Source organism: Pongo abelii, chromosome 6, assembly GCF_028885655.2.
Source record: "Pongo abelii isolate AG06213 chromosome 6, NHGRI_mPonAbe1-v2.0_pri, whole genome shotgun sequence".
Lineage (NCBI taxonomy): Eukaryota > Metazoa > Chordata > Mammalia > Primates > Hominidae > Pongo > Pongo abelii.
The window spans coordinates 114924087-114946004 of NC_071991.2; the positions used below are offsets into that span (position 1 = coordinate 114924087).

General features: G+C 36.3%; 1 protein-coding gene across 4 annotated transcripts in view; it reads right to left on the reverse strand.

Annotated features, from left to right (window-relative positions):
• Window positions 1-21918, reverse strand: part of CTTNBP2 (cortactin binding protein 2) — a 168473-nt gene that overhangs the window by 69770 nt on the left and 76785 nt on the right. For 2 of the 4 annotated variants that reach the window (XM_024249230.3, NM_001168555.1), the window contains 4 exon segments: window positions 11285-12938; window positions 4412-4615; window positions 3023-3122; window positions 492-642 (listed from right to left, as the gene is read on the reverse strand). In XM_024249230.3, the coding sequence (XP_024104998.2) occupies window positions 492-642; window positions 3023-3122; window positions 4412-4615; window positions 11285-12938 (2109 nt within the window). 4 annotated transcript variants of the gene reach the window in all.

Sequence of the window (21918 nt, forward strand, 5' to 3'; positions counted from 1 at the left end):
GGTTTCTCCATGTTGATCAGGCTGGTCTTGAATTCCCGACCTCAGGTGATCCGCCCATCTCAGCCTCCCAAAGTGCTGGGATTACAGGCGTGAGCCACTGTGCCCGGCCACATCTCTGCTTATATTATTAACCACTGGTCCTCCTTTACTTAAGAAAACCCAGGATCTGAGACTACTATTTGTTGAATGAATAAAAAATTATACCTCCCTTGTCTGCCCTAGTTCTAAAAATAATCAAAGCATAGGTATTTGTTTTCCTGTTTGACAGATGAATCTGAGGCTCAGAGGTTAAAGGACTGGTTAGGCTAATGAAAAAGACATTTAATTAACAGGAAAGAGATTCAAACAAGGGTCAGACACTTTCCAAACCCTATAAGCAAAACAAAATAAAGCAACCTCTATTTTAATTCATTTTGTTTTTCTAGTCGTAGAGTTTACAAATATATTGCAAATTATATATACAGGGGGAAAAAAAACGGACTGGTACTCACTGTGGTTTTTACACTTCGATTGGTTCCAGCTTCCAACAAGAGTTTAACACATTCTTTATTTCCATTTTTACAGGCCAGGTATAGAGGTGTCTGTCCTCCATCAGCAGCATGATTAATGTTAGCATCATATGCAATTAATAATTCTACACACCTAAACATAAGATTAGGATTAATTACATAAAACCTGGGTTTGACCTTTGAAGCACCACCTATCCAAGATATTACAGAAAAGAAAGCAATGCTGCATCTTTATACACATCAATTGTTTCTATTTATATATATCAATTATTATGGATCTTATTACATGAATACTGTTTTTTTCACAAGGCTAGAAAATATATTCTAATCATAAAATTTAATTTCTCCCATGAAATTTTGAAAAGTGCTAATACCTGCTTCATGACACTTCCCTATAACCAACTTGTGAGAGTCCTTAGAATTTAACTTACTGGGATGAACGGTTTAACTGTACTTGATAAATATATATTATTTTGGTTCAAAATAGTTTGAACATTGAAAAAAGGCTGCTGAGTCATTCTGAGATTTTCACTTGAGAAAATAATTATAAATAGCATAGACAGCAGGGCACCATGTGCCTTCTCTATAAAAGGCAGCAGAAAGGCTGAGAAAAGGGTTGCCTTGGGGAGAAAAGACAGCAGAGGTTGTCCTGTCTCCTGAAGTCAGGCTAGTTGATGAGGAAAAGATAGCTAAGCAGAAACTCACTGTCCTGAGAATCAAGGAGGAAAGAAATGAGGTAAAGTCAAGACTTTGTGACACTTAGTTACCAGCTAAACATGTAGAGCTTAAGTTGTAAAGTTAGTTGAGAATAAACTTAGAAAAGAGGGCTAAATCATAATCAAAGTAAGAAGCAATCCACTTCATCTTTTATTTTCACTCCAATGAATGTTTTTCCTAGTTTTCCCTTGCAGTATCTGATTTATACATTTTTTTAAATTAAGTGACATGTTGATATACATGTGTATCAGACACATTTAAACTAACCAATCCAGCCTGGCATGGTGGCTCACACATGTAATCCCAGCACTTTGGCAGGCCGAGGGGGACAGATGACGAGGTCAGGAGATCCAGACCATTCTGGCCAACATGGTGAAACCCGTCTCTACTAAAATACAAAAAATTATCTGGGTGTGGTGGCATGCACCTGTAGTCCCAGCTACTCGGGAGGCCGAGGCAGGGGTATCGCTTAAACCCAGGAGGCGGAGGTTGCAGTGAGCTGAGATTGCACCACTATACTCCAGCCTGGCGACAGAGCAAGACTCCGTCTAAAAGAAACAAAGAAAAAAATCAATCCCCAGATTTCTCCAGGGTCCTTCCTGTTTGCAGAGTTATCCATGCTTCTATTCCTGTGACTGCTATACTCTCCAAGAAAGTGGCCCTACAGGTTGCCTGGTGAAAGTAAAGGTAAAAAGCACAGCTCAGAAGGAGAAATTCCTTTTGAAGGAGTCAGGATATGTCCCAAGAGTAACAGCAAAATCAGTGTCTAGGGTTCTCAATGACAAACTCAGGGTAATGAGGTATGTGGTAGATATGCAGAAAAGTAAATCATGCTATACATAAATAATTCATTTTGAATTTAAAAAAAATTATATTTATGATTAATAACATGGAGTCAACCTTAAAAACCCATATTTCAATAATTCTGGAATTTGTTAAACAACATTCCTATCGGGACAGTTAGATTAAAAAGTTAAAAGCAACTTGCGTTTCCCACAACCTGCCATTTCAGCATAGGCAGAGAAAGCAACTTAGCTATTTTCTATTTTTTTAAGTTAAGATATGACTTTTAATGTTAAAAAGTCATGCCTATATCTAACTGACTTAGTAAGCTACTGAAGAAATCATTGCTAAAGTTAGGTATGTTTTAATTAATAGGGTCTCTTTAGCTTAATGCTCAAACTACTTTCAGTATGTAAAATTCATGCTTCAATTTTGTTTTAAATGGTAAAACAAGATGAATAATTAGAATACATTACCACCAGGAAATTTAGATTATTACAACCAATATAATTCTATGTTCTACTTTTAGTGACATCATAAGTAAAAAATCTTTTGGGAGGTTGGAATGGTGTAAAACAGTGAACAACAAACCACCAGGAAATTTAGATTATTACAACCAATATAATTCTATGTTCTACTTTTAGTGACATCATAAGTAAAAAATCTTTTGGGAGGTTGGAATGGTGTAAAACAGTGAACAACAAACTTCTCAACAGTCCTTTATCTCATGACATATGTGTTGATATGCCATAGATGATCTTCCAAAGAAAGTTCATTCACATTCAGTTGGGACACAGCCCAGTTCTCTTCTTCACTTCCCTCAAACATTAACTATTATTAAGAGCAAATTTAGAATCCTAGTTTGCATTTAAATCCTCAAATATATTTAGTGAATTTATTTGCCAGTGATTTTAAGCACTAGTTTACACATTCAGCCGGAACTAAAATACACGTGCAAATTATAAAAAGAGGCTCCTTTGATGGTGGGAAAAAAAGAATTAAGAGCAACTTACTCGAAATGTCCCTGAGCAGCTGCAGCACACAAGGGTGTGAAGCCATTTTTATCAGCAGCATTGACTTGGGCTTCTGCACTCAGCAGCAATCTCACACAGTCTATGGATTTTAATAGAAAGCCATGTAAATTCCCCATTTGGAGTTATGATGTGCCAAACTCTATACAAGCTGTAGATAGATTCTAAACCCAAAGGGACTCTCCCCTGCACAGTTCATCTCACAATTCCATCGTGGCAGACCTGAGACTCTGTAGACTATTTTACAGGAAAAGCAGCCTATTTTCCCAAAGATTATAGTACCCCAGACTCACTAAGATGTGTGTGTGTGTGTGTGTGCATGCGCATGTGCCCATGCGCGTGTGCATTTTGGGAAGAGTTGCTGCTGAGTAAAAAAAATGTCATGTGCCAGAAAATGCTTTATCAGATCTTTCCAACAGTCTATCCCAGAAAATAATGTTCCTGGATGGAGAACCAAATTCATTTACCAAACTGAAATACCATTCTTTGTATTTAAATAAATTATTACTTTATGATGTTTTTAATCTTTAAACTGCTTTTGGATGGTGGGCATCCTACACTTAACTCCATGAATGAGGCTAAAGGACAGCCCATCGGAAGTCACCTAACTCAGGAATAAATAACACCTAGATGTCACATTCCTCATGTTACTTACTAGATTTACTTCTTCTATATTGAAGAAAATCTCCATAGTGATTATGAAGAATTCTAGAATACTTTAAAAATAACGGGCTCTCTGAGGTCACTGGAATCCTCCATTTATCTGAATTAATCGACAATCATATGGGCTTCCATATGCAATGCTATCTGACTTTGCATTTGCGGTCAAATCCTCTCTTTTTCTGCATTCCCATATGTTTTGGTATATTTGACTACAGGATTTGCATTTTAAAGAACAAGAATAATTCCCAGTCTTCATCGATATACCATTTATAGTTACACAACTTCTCGGTTCTTTTAAGACATTCAAATAACTATAAATTGTTCCAACTGTGGAACAATTTCAGGCCCATGACCTTACCTAACTGCTAAAACTTTCCCTCACTGTAGCATGTAGCACTAAAGTTCTGATAATTAGACTTTCTCATATATCAGGTATTTCTAACAGACCATAAATGCAAACTAATCTTTGCATAAAACAAAGATTACTTTTTACTAGCTCTGGTAAAACTTTACACTAATGAACTGTACAATTTGGATTTTTTAAATGTTTATAAAAACTTTAAATCTCATGTTTAAAAAAACTATCCATTACCACCTGTAAAAGAAAAATAAAACTAAATTGAACTTTCTGCTCATTACAATGGATACATGGGCTTTTGACTTTCCATCCTTTTGTAAGTGTGTGGTGTAAGATCTCTCCGTATTTACCTGTATGTCCATTCTTAGCAGCAGAATACAAGGCAGAATGGCCATCTTCACAGGAGTAATTAATGTCCAGTCCTTCTTCATTAAGCAGCATTGATAATAAAGTGACATTTCCCTGGGCAGCAGCTTGCTGAAGAAGGGTGGGCCTGCCAGCCAGGGGGGCAGGACCACCACTCATTAGCAAAGGGGTTAGGGAGGGTGACCAGCCTGTAGGTTAAAGTGACCCTCGTTAGAGAGTAGGAGCAAGGACAAGAGACAGATATTACCCATTCTTTTCTGAATTACACACACACAAACATATGAACATGTGTCCCTACAGGATTATGTGGTTTCTAACATTATCAATCTGTTAATATTTACTTAGCATGAACCTGGACTGTTATTTCAGATCTTACATCTGCTGCTAATTAAATCAACATACATGGTAAAAAATTATTTTTAGTCATGAGTCTTGCACAGGTAAGTGTTAAAGTGGTGATTGGTTTTAGGAAAACTTAAGATGGCTGTCTCATTTTAAAAGTTCAGATTCCTCTTCAGGATTTTAAAACAATTTGAATTTTAAAATGTAAAGGTTTTACAAGGTAAAGTTTTCCTCTAATTCAATATTAATCTGGAAAAGTAAACTGACATTTTTAGGTATAAGAGAAATAATTGTAACAGATTTTTCTTTTTCAACAAGGTTTCTAAAATGTTTAATTACAAATTTTATGTAAACCATTAAGATGGACCAAAGAGTCTATTTATATTCCTTGAATTCCCTTATTTGGGAATAGAAATAATGGAGGCCAACTGCTATTCAGTATTAAGAGATAATAAAATATAACATATATAACTGGATATATATATATATATATATATGGAGTTCACCAGCACAAATATTCAATATACAATTGTGAAGACTGTATCATCTGGCCACCTTTACAAAATGCCTAACAAACTTTTAATCAGCCAACAAAACAGGACACTCAACTATACAATTTTAACAAAAACAATGAGTTATCATAGTTAGATATTTCTCATCAGTATTTAGCAGCTTTAGAAGAGAGTCTGTTAAGTGTGTGAATTCGGCTGCATATAGCATGAAAAATTTTCTGAATTCTTCCTTGATCAAAAGGCTGTAAAAACAGTAAAGTAAAAAATGTTCGTTCAATGTGACATATAGGTATTTGTGTATTTTAGACTTAAATACAGTGAATTTTCAAAATAAGACATTTTCCTCTTTTTCCTTATAGGGTTCTAATACCTGTAACATCGTTGTGCATATGTACATATATTCATCCCTAAGGGCACACTTTCACAGACCAATTAGGACTATTTTGTCCCGACCAAAGTGATTACAGATGGAGGGCTTTATTCTAAATAGTGCTTCACAATGACTAGACCCTGAATTTCTATATGCACAATACACCTCACTGTGCATAAAACAAAGATTACTTTTTACTAGCTGCAGTAAAATTTTATGTTAAGGAACTATACCATTTGGATTTTTAAAATGTTTTATAACTATCCACTACCACCCGTAAAAGAAAATTAAAACCATATTGAACCTTCTGTTCATAACAATGGTCACATGGGCTTTTGACTTTACATCCTTTTGCAAGTGTGTGGCATGATGAGATAAGATCTCGCCATATTTACCTGCATGTCCTTTCTTAGCAGTGGAATAAAAGGCAGAATGGCCACCTGATTACGATATGTGGTAATATCCCTTTAGTAAGATACAACAGATTGATGTTTTATACTCTCTGTACATTGGTATCAGCATAATTATTCTAGGCATATGAGAGTCATATTAATACATATGTAATACTCAATTCTTATGATTAAATCCTAAATTACTTGCCTTAAATTATCTTAATATTTTAAAAGTACATATCAAAGGAACTTAGTATTTAAAAAATTCTTTATTAAAAAGGCAAAACAAAGCCAATTATACAAATGAAACTACACTGCTAATAAAAAGCTGGATATTATATCTTTATAATCAATTATTTGGGTCTATGAATAATTTATTGTTTTTAATCCTATTAGGATTACATGTAGTGACATACAAAATTAAAATGCTAATAAAATTCAATATTTATCTAAACTTTATGATATTTTCCTACTGATACTCATTAGCTCTTCTTACAAAAGTAGTATTTTTACTTCATACTTACAAGAAGGCTCCTCTCTGGTACATTTTACCTTTTGTATTTTCTTAAAAACAAACAAACAAACAAAAAACAGGCCCACAAAAATTAAATCAGTACTTATTAGAAATGGATAAACAGAGAAATTATAAACACGAAGGCATAAAACCTCGACTGCAAAGCAAACACAGGCAATATGAAAGCATCACACTACAGTCCTCTGTGGAACAGGAGGGAATGGGGCTCATACTCAGCCTCTCTTTCATTCTCTCTTTAGATCTCATCCAAGGGGTCTTGGTTGTTGATATTCATTTATGAATACCAATATATGTAAATGGTTTGCTATTCTTTTGGGTTTTGTTTACATTTTTCTTTTTTCACCATAAATCTAGGCTTTTGGGGGGAGGAGACAGTTTAAATATATTTTTCAACTGCCTTATATAGAAATATTCAATTGCAGCTGTAATTTCCTGGGAAACCCTATTTTTAATAAGTTATCTGAAAGACAATTTTTTTTTTCCAATTCATTTTCAATCTTTAGACCACTCAAGGGTCTTCATAATCAGAACTACAGAAGATATATCAGTTGCCTTATTTTTTTAGATGTCTGCAATATATTTTAAAATCTTTGCAAAAGAAAAATGCTTTATAAATACCAAGTATTTTAAAACTGTAAATACGTTTTATATCTTCACTAATGTTTCCAATGTTGTCTAGCATAGACAAGCTTATTTTAATAAATCCTGCCTAAATATGGGAAAAATAGGACTTCATCATGAGACTATACTGTTCATCTGAAATTCCTGACAATGATAAAAATGGTAATTCTTAGTTAAGAGGTTAAATAGTGGTTAAGACAGAACAGATCGGTATTCATACAGCTACTCTAATGATGTTAGCAAAAGGTCAATCAGTTTTGCAGTGTCATACGCAAACATTAGTAAGGTGAGCATCCTGCACAACATGCCAGGAGGAAGGGAATGACTGGACATGCAATGGCAGAGGGAAGGAGTGAGAACAGCTTCCGGCATCAGCTTCAGAGGGTGGAGAAGGTTAATGTCATAGCCCAGATCATTCTTGTTTTCTGATTTAGCCTTTAAGCCAATCATACATGGAGGATAATTTTTAAAAGATATGTTTCAATAGGGAAAAGGTGTAAACCAAATTAAATCAAATGTATCAAATAAAAAAAAAGAAAAAACAGAAAAAACAATTTCCAAGGGTATGGAAACTCAGTTGCCTGGAGTGATTTCTGTTTTAGGCTTCTGTTCATCGAACATTTGAAATGTGTTTATTTGGCAAGTTCAGGAGGAACAAGAAATTCTAGTTCATTTAGAATTAAGAATGTTATTAAAAAATTTAACATTTGGCTATAAAGGTTGCCAAATAGAGTTTGGGTAATTTATACTACAATTCATTAAAAGGGTAACTTCTGTCATTCCAATTTTCCTTGGGGTTCTAACTTAGTCATAATTTTTATAGATAGAAGCTGACATGGAAAAACAGGATTCTAGAGTTGGAAAGATCATGGGCCAGTAGTTCTCCAAGGAGGGAGAGGTAGTTTGAAAATTTATCAGGCAAATTTAAATCTTTTTTTGTTTGGGGATATTATTATATAATTTTGGTTCAATGTTTTGAGACATGGTCTCACTGTGTCACCCAGGCTGGTGCACAGTGGCATGATTATGGCCCACTGTAGCCTTGACTTCCCGAATTCAACTGATCTTCCCACTTCAGCCTCCTGAGTAGCTGGGACCACAGGCACACACTACCATGCCCAGCTAATTTTTATATTTTTTGTAAAGACGGGATTTTGCCATGTTGCCCCGGCTGGTCTTGAACGCCTGGGCACAAGTGATTCTCCTGCCTCGGCCTCCCAGTGTGCTTGGATTACAGGTATGAGCACTGCAGCCAGCAATGCTTTTGTTTTTAAATGAAAAAGCTAATGGCTCAGAGGGAATTAGCTCTCTAGGGTGATACTTAGAAAGGAGCAGAAATGGACTAATCCTGCCTTACTATACTTAGTTCAGTGCTTGTTTGATCACTGAAATTGGAAGAGACACCTGCCAGGTATTTGACAGATGTGTGTTGTCCCTGTGCCTTGCTTTGGGCAATCACAATGGAATCAGTGGCTGTTTGGAAGGTTAATCCCCTTCAAAGGGCTCATGACCTGGAGAGGCACAAGCTCAACCAGGCACAGACAGGTTAGTAAGCAGGGTGGAGGCAGCTCTGGTGTTTCTTAGTTGCAATGGTCATAGTGGCGAAAATAGGGGCAATCTAAATGCAAAACAGAGTTGAAATCCTCTATCTTATTTGGAAAGATCAGCTGAACTACATTTATAGTTGAGTTGTAGAGTTGTACACCCCCATTGTGTAAGTGTAATCACACTTCCATTTCCCAGTCTAGGTGCTCAGTAAACACTTGCTGAATGACTCAAGGCCTCCAGTGCCTCCATTCTCCCTTAATAAGCCACATCTTATAAGCAAATGACATAGAAACTGGTTATTCTACCAAAAGTAACTCAGAAGTTCTGAGAGGAATAAATAAATAAAATACTTTGGCAAAATTGCAAAAGTCAGAGAGTAGAAAATAAGGAATCAGTTTTCCGTATCTTCAGTGGCTGGTATTTTTTTGGTTTCTGGTCTATATTGTCTTTTGCTCTCCAGACATAAGTGAAGGGCATTTTTCAGAGGAGTTATAGCTCTTTTATCTAAAATTTTACTGAATCCTAGGGCAGTACATCCTGGTGAATAGATAATAGATCAGTAAATCTCTGTCTTTAAAAGTTAACAGATTTTAATCCGTTAACTTTTCAGTCCTGTTGACAAAATGTTCCTCAGTCATAGATCCTGGTTTTAAAGCTTCTCTGCCGAAACCAAAGGGCACGTGCAGCTAAACCCAGGACCACAGTAATGACCAAGACAACAAGTGGCAAAGCCTCAAGGTCTCAAAGTAAAGATGGCTTTGTATTTCTTTTAAGTGACAAAACTTCTATATCCTAGGAAGTGTTTTCTACTTTACAGTCTATGCATTTATGGCAATAGCACTGCCACTGCTCCACACATTTCTGGAACTTGTGTTTTGTGACTGCCCAAAGATCTTATAGTACATTGTCTATTCTCCTGAGTAGCAAAATTCCTCTCTGAGGGTGGATTTAATTTGTAAGAAACAGCCAAAATTATTTTAGGCCACGAGAAGAGCTGTTCAACTCAGTATAATACCATTTTGGATCAAAAATATAGAATGCTGAATGCCTGTAAAGACATCTCAAAATAATACTAAAGTCAATTCCATAGCAAATTCTCAAAAATACTGTAAGCAACAATATCACTGAAACAGTAATATCACCTCTATTTACTGATTACTCATGCTATTCTAAGCTCAATACCAAGCTGACAGGTTATAGGATCTGATCCTCCTAACAGCCACCCTCCCCCATATGAGTAGCACAAGAAGTCACCAAAAATGCACAATTGTAAATGGCAGAGACTAGATTTCAACATAGATCTAACTTCAAAGTCCATGCTGCTTCCAATTCCCTATTTGGATAAAGCCTCTCAAAGACCTCAATTTCAAGTTGATAGCTTATAATTGGACAAATAAATCCCAGTGTACTGCTGTCATCACCTGATAATTAGCAAATATGATGCTATTTGCTTTTCTCTCTCTCGCCTCAAAGTATTAAACAACTATTCAAACCTTCCTGTAATTATAAAAGTTCTTTCCCATTAGAACCAACAATCTCCACCAACCACTAAGATCCCAGTAGGAGAGACTTCTCCAAAGCGTCAACAGAACTTTGTCATCCACATTTTGAGGGGTAAAATTGGGAACTGAAAACAGCAAGGACTTTGCAGTTAGTCAGATGTGTTTGGAATCTAGTCTCTGTCATTTACAATTATGTATTTTTGGTAACATTACTTTAGAGCCACATTTGCTTAGTAAATAACTAATCCAGTCATGTCAATAAAAAGCAATGCTTTCTCTAGCACTGTATAACAAAAGGGAAAAATCCACCTCTTCTTTGTTCAAGAGTCCCAGATTCAGTGACTTCATAAGCCACACCTGCAGTGGAAACCTTCTGTGACATAGCCCACATGCTATGTTAACCATCTGTGCCCGAGTGTTGGAAGACGGCAGCACTAAACAGGGTACATGGCTTTTGAAATAAACTAAACTTAGAACAGATTTATAAATATTCACACTCCATTTCTGAAGGTAAAAAAAAAAAACCCAAAACACCAAACTGATATTAGAACTTAAAATATACCAATTACAGAACAAATCTAGTCAATTTGGTAATCCAACATAGTGTTAATAATTACTTGAAAGGCCTTTAAAAATGTCATCTCAGAAGGAACAGAATTAAACACGTACTGTCTGATGATGACCCATTGAGGTCTTGCGAGATAAATATTTAATAAGAAGGAATACTCTTTTCTCCCATGTAAATATTTTAGTCTCTCTAAATTAATGGTCTCCATGTGCTTTAAGCCACTACTTTCAGGTTATTTTAAATGAAGAAAGCACTTAGCACAGCGAAATCGCAATTCATATAGCAAGATGAATCACCATACCCTGGAGCCTTTAAAAAAAATAGAAAAAAAGAGAGAAAGAAAAGAAATGGGGGTGGGGGGACGCATCAAATTTAAAAAAAAGTTTCAAGGCAATGTGAAGAAAATCAAGGCAAGGAGAAGAGAGGCCATATTCTTTAAAAAGGGTATAACATTTCAATCCCTTTACCTGATGCTGTTACCAGGAGGCTGTCTGAGGCACCTGGTCTACAGGATGAGGCACTAACGGGGTTTATGGAAGAGCAAAAGGCAATGGTGGTAGGAATGACAAGGGAACTGTCTGAACATGCAGGTTGGTTCAGTCCGGGGGTTGCAGCAGGCCAGGCACCCACCTGAGACGTGGCCAGGGCTGAAACGGCACAGCCTGCAGGTGCCACAGTTAAATCTATGGATGGTTTTGGTGGCAGCTGAGGGGAGGATGACTTAGGAAGGTTCTCCTCATTGATCACCCTGTTCCCTTGTGGCAAACTGGAAGGAGGCGAAGCCACAGTTTTGTTATCAACTTTGGCCCCTGTGTTCGAGGCCCTGCTGCTGTCTATAATAACCTTGAGTTGGGGGTGTGGTGGAGAAGGAGTTTGGGAGAGCCCTGGCTTTTTTGGAGGGATAGGAGGAGGATTTCCTCTGTCAACTCGTGCTACACCATGAGTCTTTAAACTGGTCCGACCAACTGGAGGGTGGGTGCCAACATCCCCTGTTGGGGGCACTCCAGGCCTTGAGGGAGCACCTGCTTGAGGGCTTGTAAATCTTGACAGTGCTTGGGTCACAGTATTCCGAGCTAGTTGTTTGGCCACTAGGTTGTCACGACTTGTAGGCGAGACATCTCTTGACGGAGGACTTTGGGTAGTATTTCCATTTTGGTCTGGGTCATTAGCATTGCCCTGAAATCTAAATCTAGCTGCTTGGATTCGTGGGTTTAGACCTGGATGCAAAGAGGTGTTGGCACATGGTGAATGTAAACTGTGCATAGGTGGAGCTTGTGAGTTCTGAGGAGCTATGCCTGGTGTTTGAGCGGTGGGAGGGGCAGCGTTACTGGGAAGTGGGGGTGTGCTACTGGTTGGATCTGGTGTTGAGCCAGTGCTTGGTCCATTTTCCTCAATTTTGTTTGCACTTGGAGGTGGGAAAGCGGGTACAGAAGCGCCAATCAAGTCACCATGGGAAGCCTGCCTGTCAATACCTGGTCTGGCCATAGTGGCACTGGTGCACACGCTCCCTTTTGCATTTGCAGAAACTAGGGGACTCCCTGTGGAAGGTTTTACAGGCATGGTTAAAGGCAACTTTTTCATGTAGTCAGCACTTTCTGTCACTAGGTCTGTCTGGCATGCGACAGACCTTGTCACAGTTCCTTCTGTTCCCACAGATATGGAAACCAAACGCCTATCTTTTGTCTTCCGTGGAAGAGAGAGGCTTGGTTTGCTGTCACTTCCCCTTTTCAGTTGCTCAATCATTTTCTTCATCTTGTCTATCTCCTCTTTGAGGTCAGTGGTGTGTGCTTCTTCCCGGTTCAACTTGGCACGAAGCTGTTCCCGCTCGGTGTCAAACTCAGAGAGTTGTTTTTCCATCTGAGCTTCCATTTCTGTGCTTCTTCGTTTCTCAGTGGAGAGTTCCTCTTCTAATTCATTCGTCTTTTTCTTTTCCTCTTCCAGTTTGGCCATTACATCTTCGAGCTTCTGGGCCTCCTCTATGACTTTGCCTGAGAGCTGCTTGCACTCTTTGACGAGCATCAGGACCACCTGCTTGTTCTTGCCGCGCTCTTCCTCAAGGCGGGCAGCCAGCTTCTTGTGCTCTTGCTCAAGGGCTTGTAGCTGAAGCTTCTCCATTTCCAGCTGAAAGAAATTCACAGGAAAACCCTGATTAATATACATAATTTTCTTTTCACCAAGGAAATGCTTTGTGAGATTTTTATTAATTTTCTAACAATTACATAATTCGGGTTAGCAAAAACGCTGCATTTTCAAAAAGTGTTGTGATAAGAAATATTTTAAAGACCCACTAAAATGAGAAAATAGACGTAAATGGCTTTATAAAGACATCTAAATTACAACAATAGAGAATTTTTAAAGTCTATTGAAGTTAACTACAGAAAAAGAGAACAATAACCAGATGCTTTAAATCACAGCACAGGGGTCAGAAAGGTCTATTTTTGCAAAAACACAGCTCTGTGATGGAATTGGTGCTATTTTTTAAAAAGGTTTAATGCTTTAAAATTATTAATCTCTGAGGTAAAGTATCATGAAAAGTACTGAAAACCGAGGACTTCAGTTAAATTCTAAGCCCCCATGTTTGCTAATTGTATTACCTATCTCAGAAATGTAACTTCTTTGAGCTTCCTATGATGAGTTGTTGTGGAAATCATATAAAATTATATATGAAAGAAAGTTCTCTGAAAACTCTGAAGAGCTAAAGAACGATCTTATTAGAACTACATTTGGTGTCAGTGAACCTGGAGCCTGACCTTGTCTCCTACTTTGATCCTGCTTACTCCCTTAGCTTCACTGGATGCCCGGAGTTTCCTAAACATGGTCCTGCCTCGGGGTCTTTGTCCTTGCTGTTCTCTCTGCATGGGATTCCAACCACACATCTTCCCGTAGTGCTCCCGCAGTAAGCCACGTGTGCATGGCACAAGAGTGACCTGTGGGAGGGTGAGTAGGAGCAAAACTCCAGCCCTCTCTCCCTTCCTTGGATTTCCCTACTCACCCAGCTGCCTGCCCAGGCATGAAGACAGGGGTGTTTTTTCCTTCACAGAAAGGCACTGTCTGTTCACCAAGTCACAGGCCCTTAGGATTGGTGCTTTCCAGAGTGAAATCATTTTTCTAACTGATCAGCCTAGATAGGGAGCTTTCAAAGGCTTTCTTTCTCCAGATGGGGCTTTCTAATATACACAAAAGCTCCCAATAGCACAAGAGGTTGGCTTGTTCATTTCTTCCAGACTTCTGCTCAGCTGTCACCTTTACAATGAGGCCTTCCCTCACCACCCTGTGGGAAATAACAGTTGATAAACTCCCACCCTTGTGTTTATCAACCTTTGTTCACTACCTGCCTGCACCCCCCCACCCCAAATGTGACTTTACTGAGGGCAGGGACTGTGTCCTTAAGACCTAGAACAGTAGCTGGCACACAGTGGTGCTTAATAAATTGTATATTGAATGAATGAGCTGAAATTAACATAGTTCCACTGATAACAATCAACTTCCGTTACTGATGGGCTTTCTGGCTACGTGGGCAGCCTCACAGCGGCACTAGTCTAACATGTTCCTGCAAATTTCTCACTTCGTCCAGGGGAGCATCTGTCATGAGGGGCTCATGAAGGACAAAGGACACACCCCAAGCTGGGATACAGAAGCCAGGTTGGCCCACACACTTCACTTCCCCAACTAGTGAAATGTTCCACTGGCGGTCCATAATGGGCCTTATGGTTCCTAAAGGTTAAAGTAGATCTACCTGATTATAAAGATGTGGATAGGATTTGTTTTCTCCTCTAGATGTTAAACACAAATATCCTCTCAAGAGAGTCACTACTTATTTGAGTCAAATTTTTGTCATCAATAACAGAGGAAGATACTCTCATGATCTGTAAGTCCTGAGGATATTCCTGTTTTTTACCCTGTTACAAAAATCCACGACTCCTTTCCCCTCACGGTCAGTCATGGGACCAAAAGGAGAAAATGGCTTGCTATACAATTAATGGTCAGAGATAGTGTTTCTTTTCACTGGGATGCTTCCTGCTTTGACAAACAATTGCTAAATAGCATTGGGATGTGTCTCATAAATAGATGATAAGGAATATAAATTATTCCTCAAGCATAATTACACATATACTTTATTCTACTGGATAAAATTTTGGGAGTAATTCATAAGTTGATTAGGTAAGATTGGGGAACAATAGTGTTGTCATATACTGTTTTTATATGTATATCTTATTCACGTGGGTGCCTTGCACAAATTTGACATATTATTAACTAAAACACATTGAACTCTTCTGAGATGCACCAAATAACAGACTGGTATTAGAAGGCATATGCAAAGTTAGAACTATTAAGAAAATTTAAATCGTATTTTATACTAACCCCAACAAAAAAAAATTCTTATAGCAATGTAAGAAAAACATAAACTAGGCCAATTTTCCGCTTATTATTAAAATACAAATTTCATCATTTGCCTCTGAAGGTACAGAATTTTAAGAGCTACCTTCATCTTACAAAACAATAACTAGAGGCCATATTAGTGTTTTTCCTAATGTCATCCAGCTAATGAGTGTCAGTCATGGCAATCACTCCGGGTTCTACCTGTCTCAGGTTTTTCTCATCGTATCTCACATCTTGTCCACAGTAATTCTGCACTATGGATCATCATCTTTCAGAATCAAATTGAGAAGGAGTTCCAAGTGGAGAGCAACTCAGCTAACCTCAGATATTTATACAGAAAACTATACTATTATAAAAGCATCTGTAATTCTTTTCTATCCTTGTCCTCCATCACTTGTGCTTTGTAAATCCTATCTCAAACTAATACACATCTTAAAAAAAAGTTTACCACAGAGAGCAGAGCACAGAGGAAACCTCACAATTGATATACCTATAAACACATGGCTCCAAACTCAACCTCTGACTCCCAACCATCACTCACTCTACCTAACTTTATTCAGCTTCCTCTGCCATTTACTACAAGGGATATTTCAAACCTCTGCCTTTCCCCAAATCTTCACCCAGTGACCACTCAACTGACTTAGTCTCTCTTTACAGACTCCTTTATCAAAAACATTCAAACTCACTCACTCCCCCTCTTCATCCTATCTCCTCCTTTAAGCTTTTTCATAGCAACACCAATCCATATTTCCTTCCCTTCAATCTAAGGGTGAAAGGTTTCCATCTGCTCAGTGTTGGACTTTCCTTCAGCAATTAACTTCATTCTCTCCCGTCTCCTCTGGGACTCGCTCCATCCGTTATTATGTTGCTCTTTTTAAAATATTAAACACCTTTTTCTCTACAGGAGCCTTCCAATCACATTATATAAACACAGTATATAAACATTTTTATATTAAAAAATCTCTGACCATTTCAGCTCAGAGACAAACTATGTGTACTTAAGAGAATAAGAGATGTAGTACTAAATAACATACTCCCGTACTTTAAAAATAATTTTTATATTAAAAAATCTTTGACCATTTCAGCTCAGAGACAAACTGTGTGTACTTAAGAGAATAAGAGATGTAGTACTAAATAACATACTCCCATACTTTAAAAATAATTTTTATATTAAAAAATCTTTGACCATTTCAGCTCAAAGACAAATTAAGTGTACTTAAGAGAATAAGAGATGTAGTACTAAATTCTGATCCCGAACTTACTAACTGTGTGACCTTGGTAAGTTCTCTAAAAATTGGTTCTGTATGATCCTAATTATGTTATTTTATGGTTTTAAATAAGACAACACATGTAAATCACATAACATAGTGCCTGGCACTAAAAAATACTAAGTTTTCAATTCATAACACAATAGCTACTTGTATTATTTTAAAATGTGTGTGTGACTTTGCACTATATTTCTTCCTCTGAAAACACACTAGAGGCATACAAAAATCTAGAGAATACACCACATTAAATATGTAGATGAATGTTTTTATAAGTTAGATAGGGGTTATAATTTAGCAATTATGAAATATATCAGAGAAAGTTCTGCTACCAGTAATGGAGAAGCAATGGTTATTAGACTAATTCTCCTGCAGATAATAATTATAACCCCTTGAAAAACATATAAAACATAGTGATTTAAAGGCTCTTGAGAGCAATAAAAGAGGTAGAAATGAGAGAAGAGTAAACCCTCCTGTAAGAAAGGAGCCAATAGCATTGGATAAGATTTGCCTTCGTGTAGCTGCTCAGCTGGAGGCAATTCCCTATTCTGGTAGCACTGGCAGCTGAAGCTCAAGTACAATGCACTGGTGATATGGGCTTGAGGAGTCAGAGGATGAAACTGAGGTTGCCACGGTTTACCAGCATCCTTGTTTGATCCTTGAATTACACATTCATGGGGCAGACCCCACAGAATGACAGAAGGTGGCTGCTGAATGTCTGACAGAGCTGAGCAAAGACCTCAGATGTTGTCAACTGCAAGGAGACAGAATATGAATCTAACCAGGTTAACTGCTTACTAGAACAAAGTACAGCTCTTCAGCAGGTAACAGAACCCAGAGTCTGCAACATATCATCCTCAGTGTTCAGTATACAATAAGAAATTACTAGACAATGAAATTAAGAAAAAGTGAATCCTAGTCTAGAGAAAAGTAGTCAATAAAAACTGGCCCAAGATGATCCACGCTGGAATTAGCGACAAGGATTTTAAAGCAGCCATTTTCAAAGAAAATATGGTCATAATAAATGAGGGGAAGGGGAATCCTGGCATACAAATGAAAACTATAAAAAAAGAACCAAATGTACAAACAGAACTGATAAGTGTAATATCTAAACTGACAAAAAGTTCACTGAATGGGCTTAATAGCAGATTTGAGAGAGCAGAAGAAAAATAATTAATTTGAAAATAAAGCAAAAGAAAGAATTCAATTTGAACAGCATAGAAAAAAAGATTGAAAAAAATTGAACAGCATCTTATTTATATCTAGGGCAATATAAACTGGTTTAAATTCCATGAACTGGAGTTCCAAAAAGAGAAAAAAGATAGAATGCAGAAGAAAAATATCTTGGAAGAAAAAATGCTAGATGACGAGTTGGTGGGTGCAGCACACCAGCATGGCACATGTATACATATGTAACTTACCTGCACATTGGGCACATGTACCATAAAACCTAAAGTATAATAATAATAATAATAATAATAATAATAATAATAAAAGAAAAAAAAAGAAAAATTTACAAATTTGATTAAAAAGGCAAACTTACAAATCCAGAAAGCTCAGCAATTTCAAAGCAGAAAAATATAAAGTTATACCTACGCACATCATAGTAAAACTGCTGAAAACGAAGACAAATAATCTTGAAATTAGCCAAAAAATTAAAGACATATTACATACAGAGAATCTGCAACATAAATGAAGGCAATGGTGATAATTTTCTCTAAAATATACAAAGCAGAACCTGACAGAAATACAGGAAAAACAGACAAATCTACAATAATAACAATATCTCACTTAAAAAACCTAGATTAAAAAGCTCAGCAAGAATATAAATAGTATATCTGAAAACACTACAAAAATCACCTGGCCATTGATATTCATAGGGTAGAATATACCAAAACTACAAAAGATATTCTTTTCAAACGCACTTGCTGAGCTATTGAGAACTACCAAACCAACAGACTTCAAAAGGCTAAAATCTTATAGAATGTGTTCTCTGACTAGAGCAGAATTAAACTGGAAATAAATCATAAGATATTAAGAAAACCTCAAAATTCAAAAATAAAACAATATATTGCTAAATAGTAAAGAGGGTTAAGAGGAAATCACAAAGTAATTTAGAATATATTTGGGGCTGAATGAATATAAGAACACAGCATACCAAAATTTGTGGGACTCAGTGAAAGCAGAGCATCTAAAAGCAGCTAAGGCCGATATGGCTTTAAATGTTTACCTTAGAAGAGCTGCCTCAAATCAATCATCCTAGTTTCACCTTAAGAAGCTAGGAAAAGATGGGCAAAGTAAATCCAAAGTAGAAGGAATCAAATACCAAAGAAACTGATGAAACAGAAGAAATAAATGATAGAGAAATTAACAAAGCCAAAAATTGTGTCTCATCTAAAAGATTAATAATATTGCTAAATATGTAGAAAACCAGATTTAGAAATAGAGAAAAAAGCAAATTACAAATAACAGGAATGAAAGAGGGGATATCACTACAGAATAAAGAAATATTAAAAGGATAACTTTGTGCCAATAAGTTCAACAAATTAAAAAATCCTCTGAAACCTACACTTTCAGAAATTACACAAAATGACACAGAAAATTGGAATGGCTTTACATTTTTTTAAGAGAAACTAAATTCACAATTAAAAACATCTTCCCAAAGAAAACTCCTAGCTTATAAGGCTGTACTGATGTTCTAGAAAACATTAAAGAAAAAAAAATGATGCCAAACTTATACATACCCTTTCATAAAATAGAAAAGACTTCACTTTATGAACAAAAAAATTACCTTTATACAAAACAAAATTTTTTAAAAATTTACAGAAAAAACATCTCCCTTGGACACAGACACAAAACTCTTTAGCAAAATATAGGCAAATGAAATCCACCAATATATAAAAAAAGTAATAAAAAGGTGACCATGTGAGATTTACCTTAGGGTTCTAAGTTGGCTTAATATTTGAAAATCAATCTGTGTAACTCAATATATTAAAATATAAAAAAGAAACACCAGGATTATGTCAACAAATGCAAATAAACTATTTTTTTAAATCAAAACCATTCATGATAAAAAAAAAACCTTCCAACAAAGAATAGAATGAAACCTCAAATGAGATAAAGAGCATCTATGAAAAGCACAGCTAACATTGTACTTAATGATGAAACATGAAATATCTTTTCCCTAAGAAAAAGACAATAAAGTCTACTTTCACTACTTCTATTCAACATTGCACTGGAGGTTCTAGTCACTACAATAATTCCAGGGCAGTGGTGTGGAAGAAGAAAAAGGCAGGCAGGCAAATAATTTGGAAAGAAATAAGTAAACTGTTCTCTATAGATCATATATTTTATATTTTTAACCTAGAAAATCATGAATATACAAAATAATGGCTAGAACTATTTAAGTAATATAGCAAGATTACAGAATACAGTGTGAACATACAAAGTCAATTGAATACCTGCACATTAACAACAAACATTTGAAATTCTTAAACAAATAATGCTATTTACAATAGCATCAAAAAATAAAATATGAGTAACAGCAACAAATGACTTCTAAGACCACTACACTGATGGAAGCCAAATGTTGCTAAGAGAAATTACAGATCTAAATGAATGGAGAAATGTACTACAATTACGGGTTGGAAGACTCCACTTTACTAAGATGTCAGTTCTCACAAAATTAGTCTATAGATTCAGTGAAATTTTGATCCCTGCAAACTTTTGGAGAAGCCAAACTGCCTTTAATTTTTTTTTTGTAGGGAAGCCCAAAGGATCTAGACTAGCCAAACAATTTAGATAAAGCAAACAAAGCTGGAAGACTAACAGCTCCTGAATTTAAGGCTAACTATTAAAACAATAGTCATCGTTTACCTAAAATTGTAATACAGGTAAGACTAATCCATGATGAAAAAATCAGAATAGTGCTCAGCAGTTTCCTGAGTTGGGGGAGGGACTTATTGGGGAGGTACTGCAGGAACCTTTTTATGTGGTGATGGAAATATTCTATATCTTGTTGGTGGGGTGGGGGATGCACAGATTACCCACATGTATGCATTTTCAAAACTCATTAATTTTTAGATTTAAGATATGTGAACTGTACTTCCTGTAAACTTTTCCTTAAGAATCTGTAAACTAATTTTGAATTCCAGGTTTTCATTTTGGCTTTATACAGCGGTATGAGTAAGTAATTCTGAAACTACTCTGTGTGTTCCTCGCTTCAGTAAATAAGTAAATATACTGAAGTACAGTGAAAATCGGGTTTCTCACTGGTGGAAAAAAGGAGTCATAAATAGAAAAAGGACTGGCATATACTCTATGGCTTGGAATTAGATTCAGGAATGTCAGTGTCAGTATACTGACAGCTTGATACATAGACAAGATATATAGCTATGTTTTGTGTACATATGAATATAATAAATATATGTAATTTCCTAGCTCCAGATTTGTTGCTAAGTACCATCTCCCATTAAATAGGAAACAGTGCTCCTGGAAGAAATACCTAATTCCAAGCATTGGGTTAAAGAAAACACAAAATGAGCCTGGAGTATCTTGCTGCAAGTGCTCAAACATGATGAGAATATATAGAAGGAGCCAGCTTAAGACGGCTCCCAGTGGCCAAATCTGGGACAGATAGTGATGTTAAGTTTCGAACTCATCAAATAGGCATTCATGACTCCATACTGATGTAATAAACAAGTAAACAGGGTAGAAAGAAAAGCTTTTCCTTACAGTAGAATGCCACATAAAAAATGCAGAAGGAATAATGGGGTTGGAAAATCATCAGTGGATTCTAAAACTAGCAGGTGAACATTTAATGAATAAGATATTTAAAGAATATCAACATATTTCTCCACAAATTAGTTACTAACACAAAAGGAACAATAACAACTAAATAGTGACGAAAACATGCAAAAGCTGAATAAAATCATCAGGAAACATTAGACAAACTTGAATTGAGTGACATTTTACAAAATACCTAGCCCATGCTCTTCAGAAATATCAAGGTAAATAAAGCAAAGACAGATTGAAGAACTGTTGCAGCTTAAAGGAGACTAAAGAGAAATAACAATTAAATGCAATGCCTGATCTTGAATTGGGAAAATAATTGCTACAAAGACCATTATTGGAACAACTGGGGGGAAATGAATATGTGGATTAGAAAAAATGCTGTCTCAATGATAAATTTCCTGATTTTAAAAAACTGTATGGTGATTATGTAAGAGATTGTCCCTATTCTTAGTAAATATACATCAAAATATTTAGGAGTAAAAAAGCATACGTCTTTAATTTATTCTCTAATGGTTTGGAAAAAAATATCTGTGTGTGTGTGCTCACACATGCATGTGTGTAAAGGAGAAGGAAAAAATAAAGCAGATTAGATAAAATATAAACAACTGTGAATCTGGGTAAAGAATGCTGATACCGTACTATTCTTGCAACTTTTCTGTAAG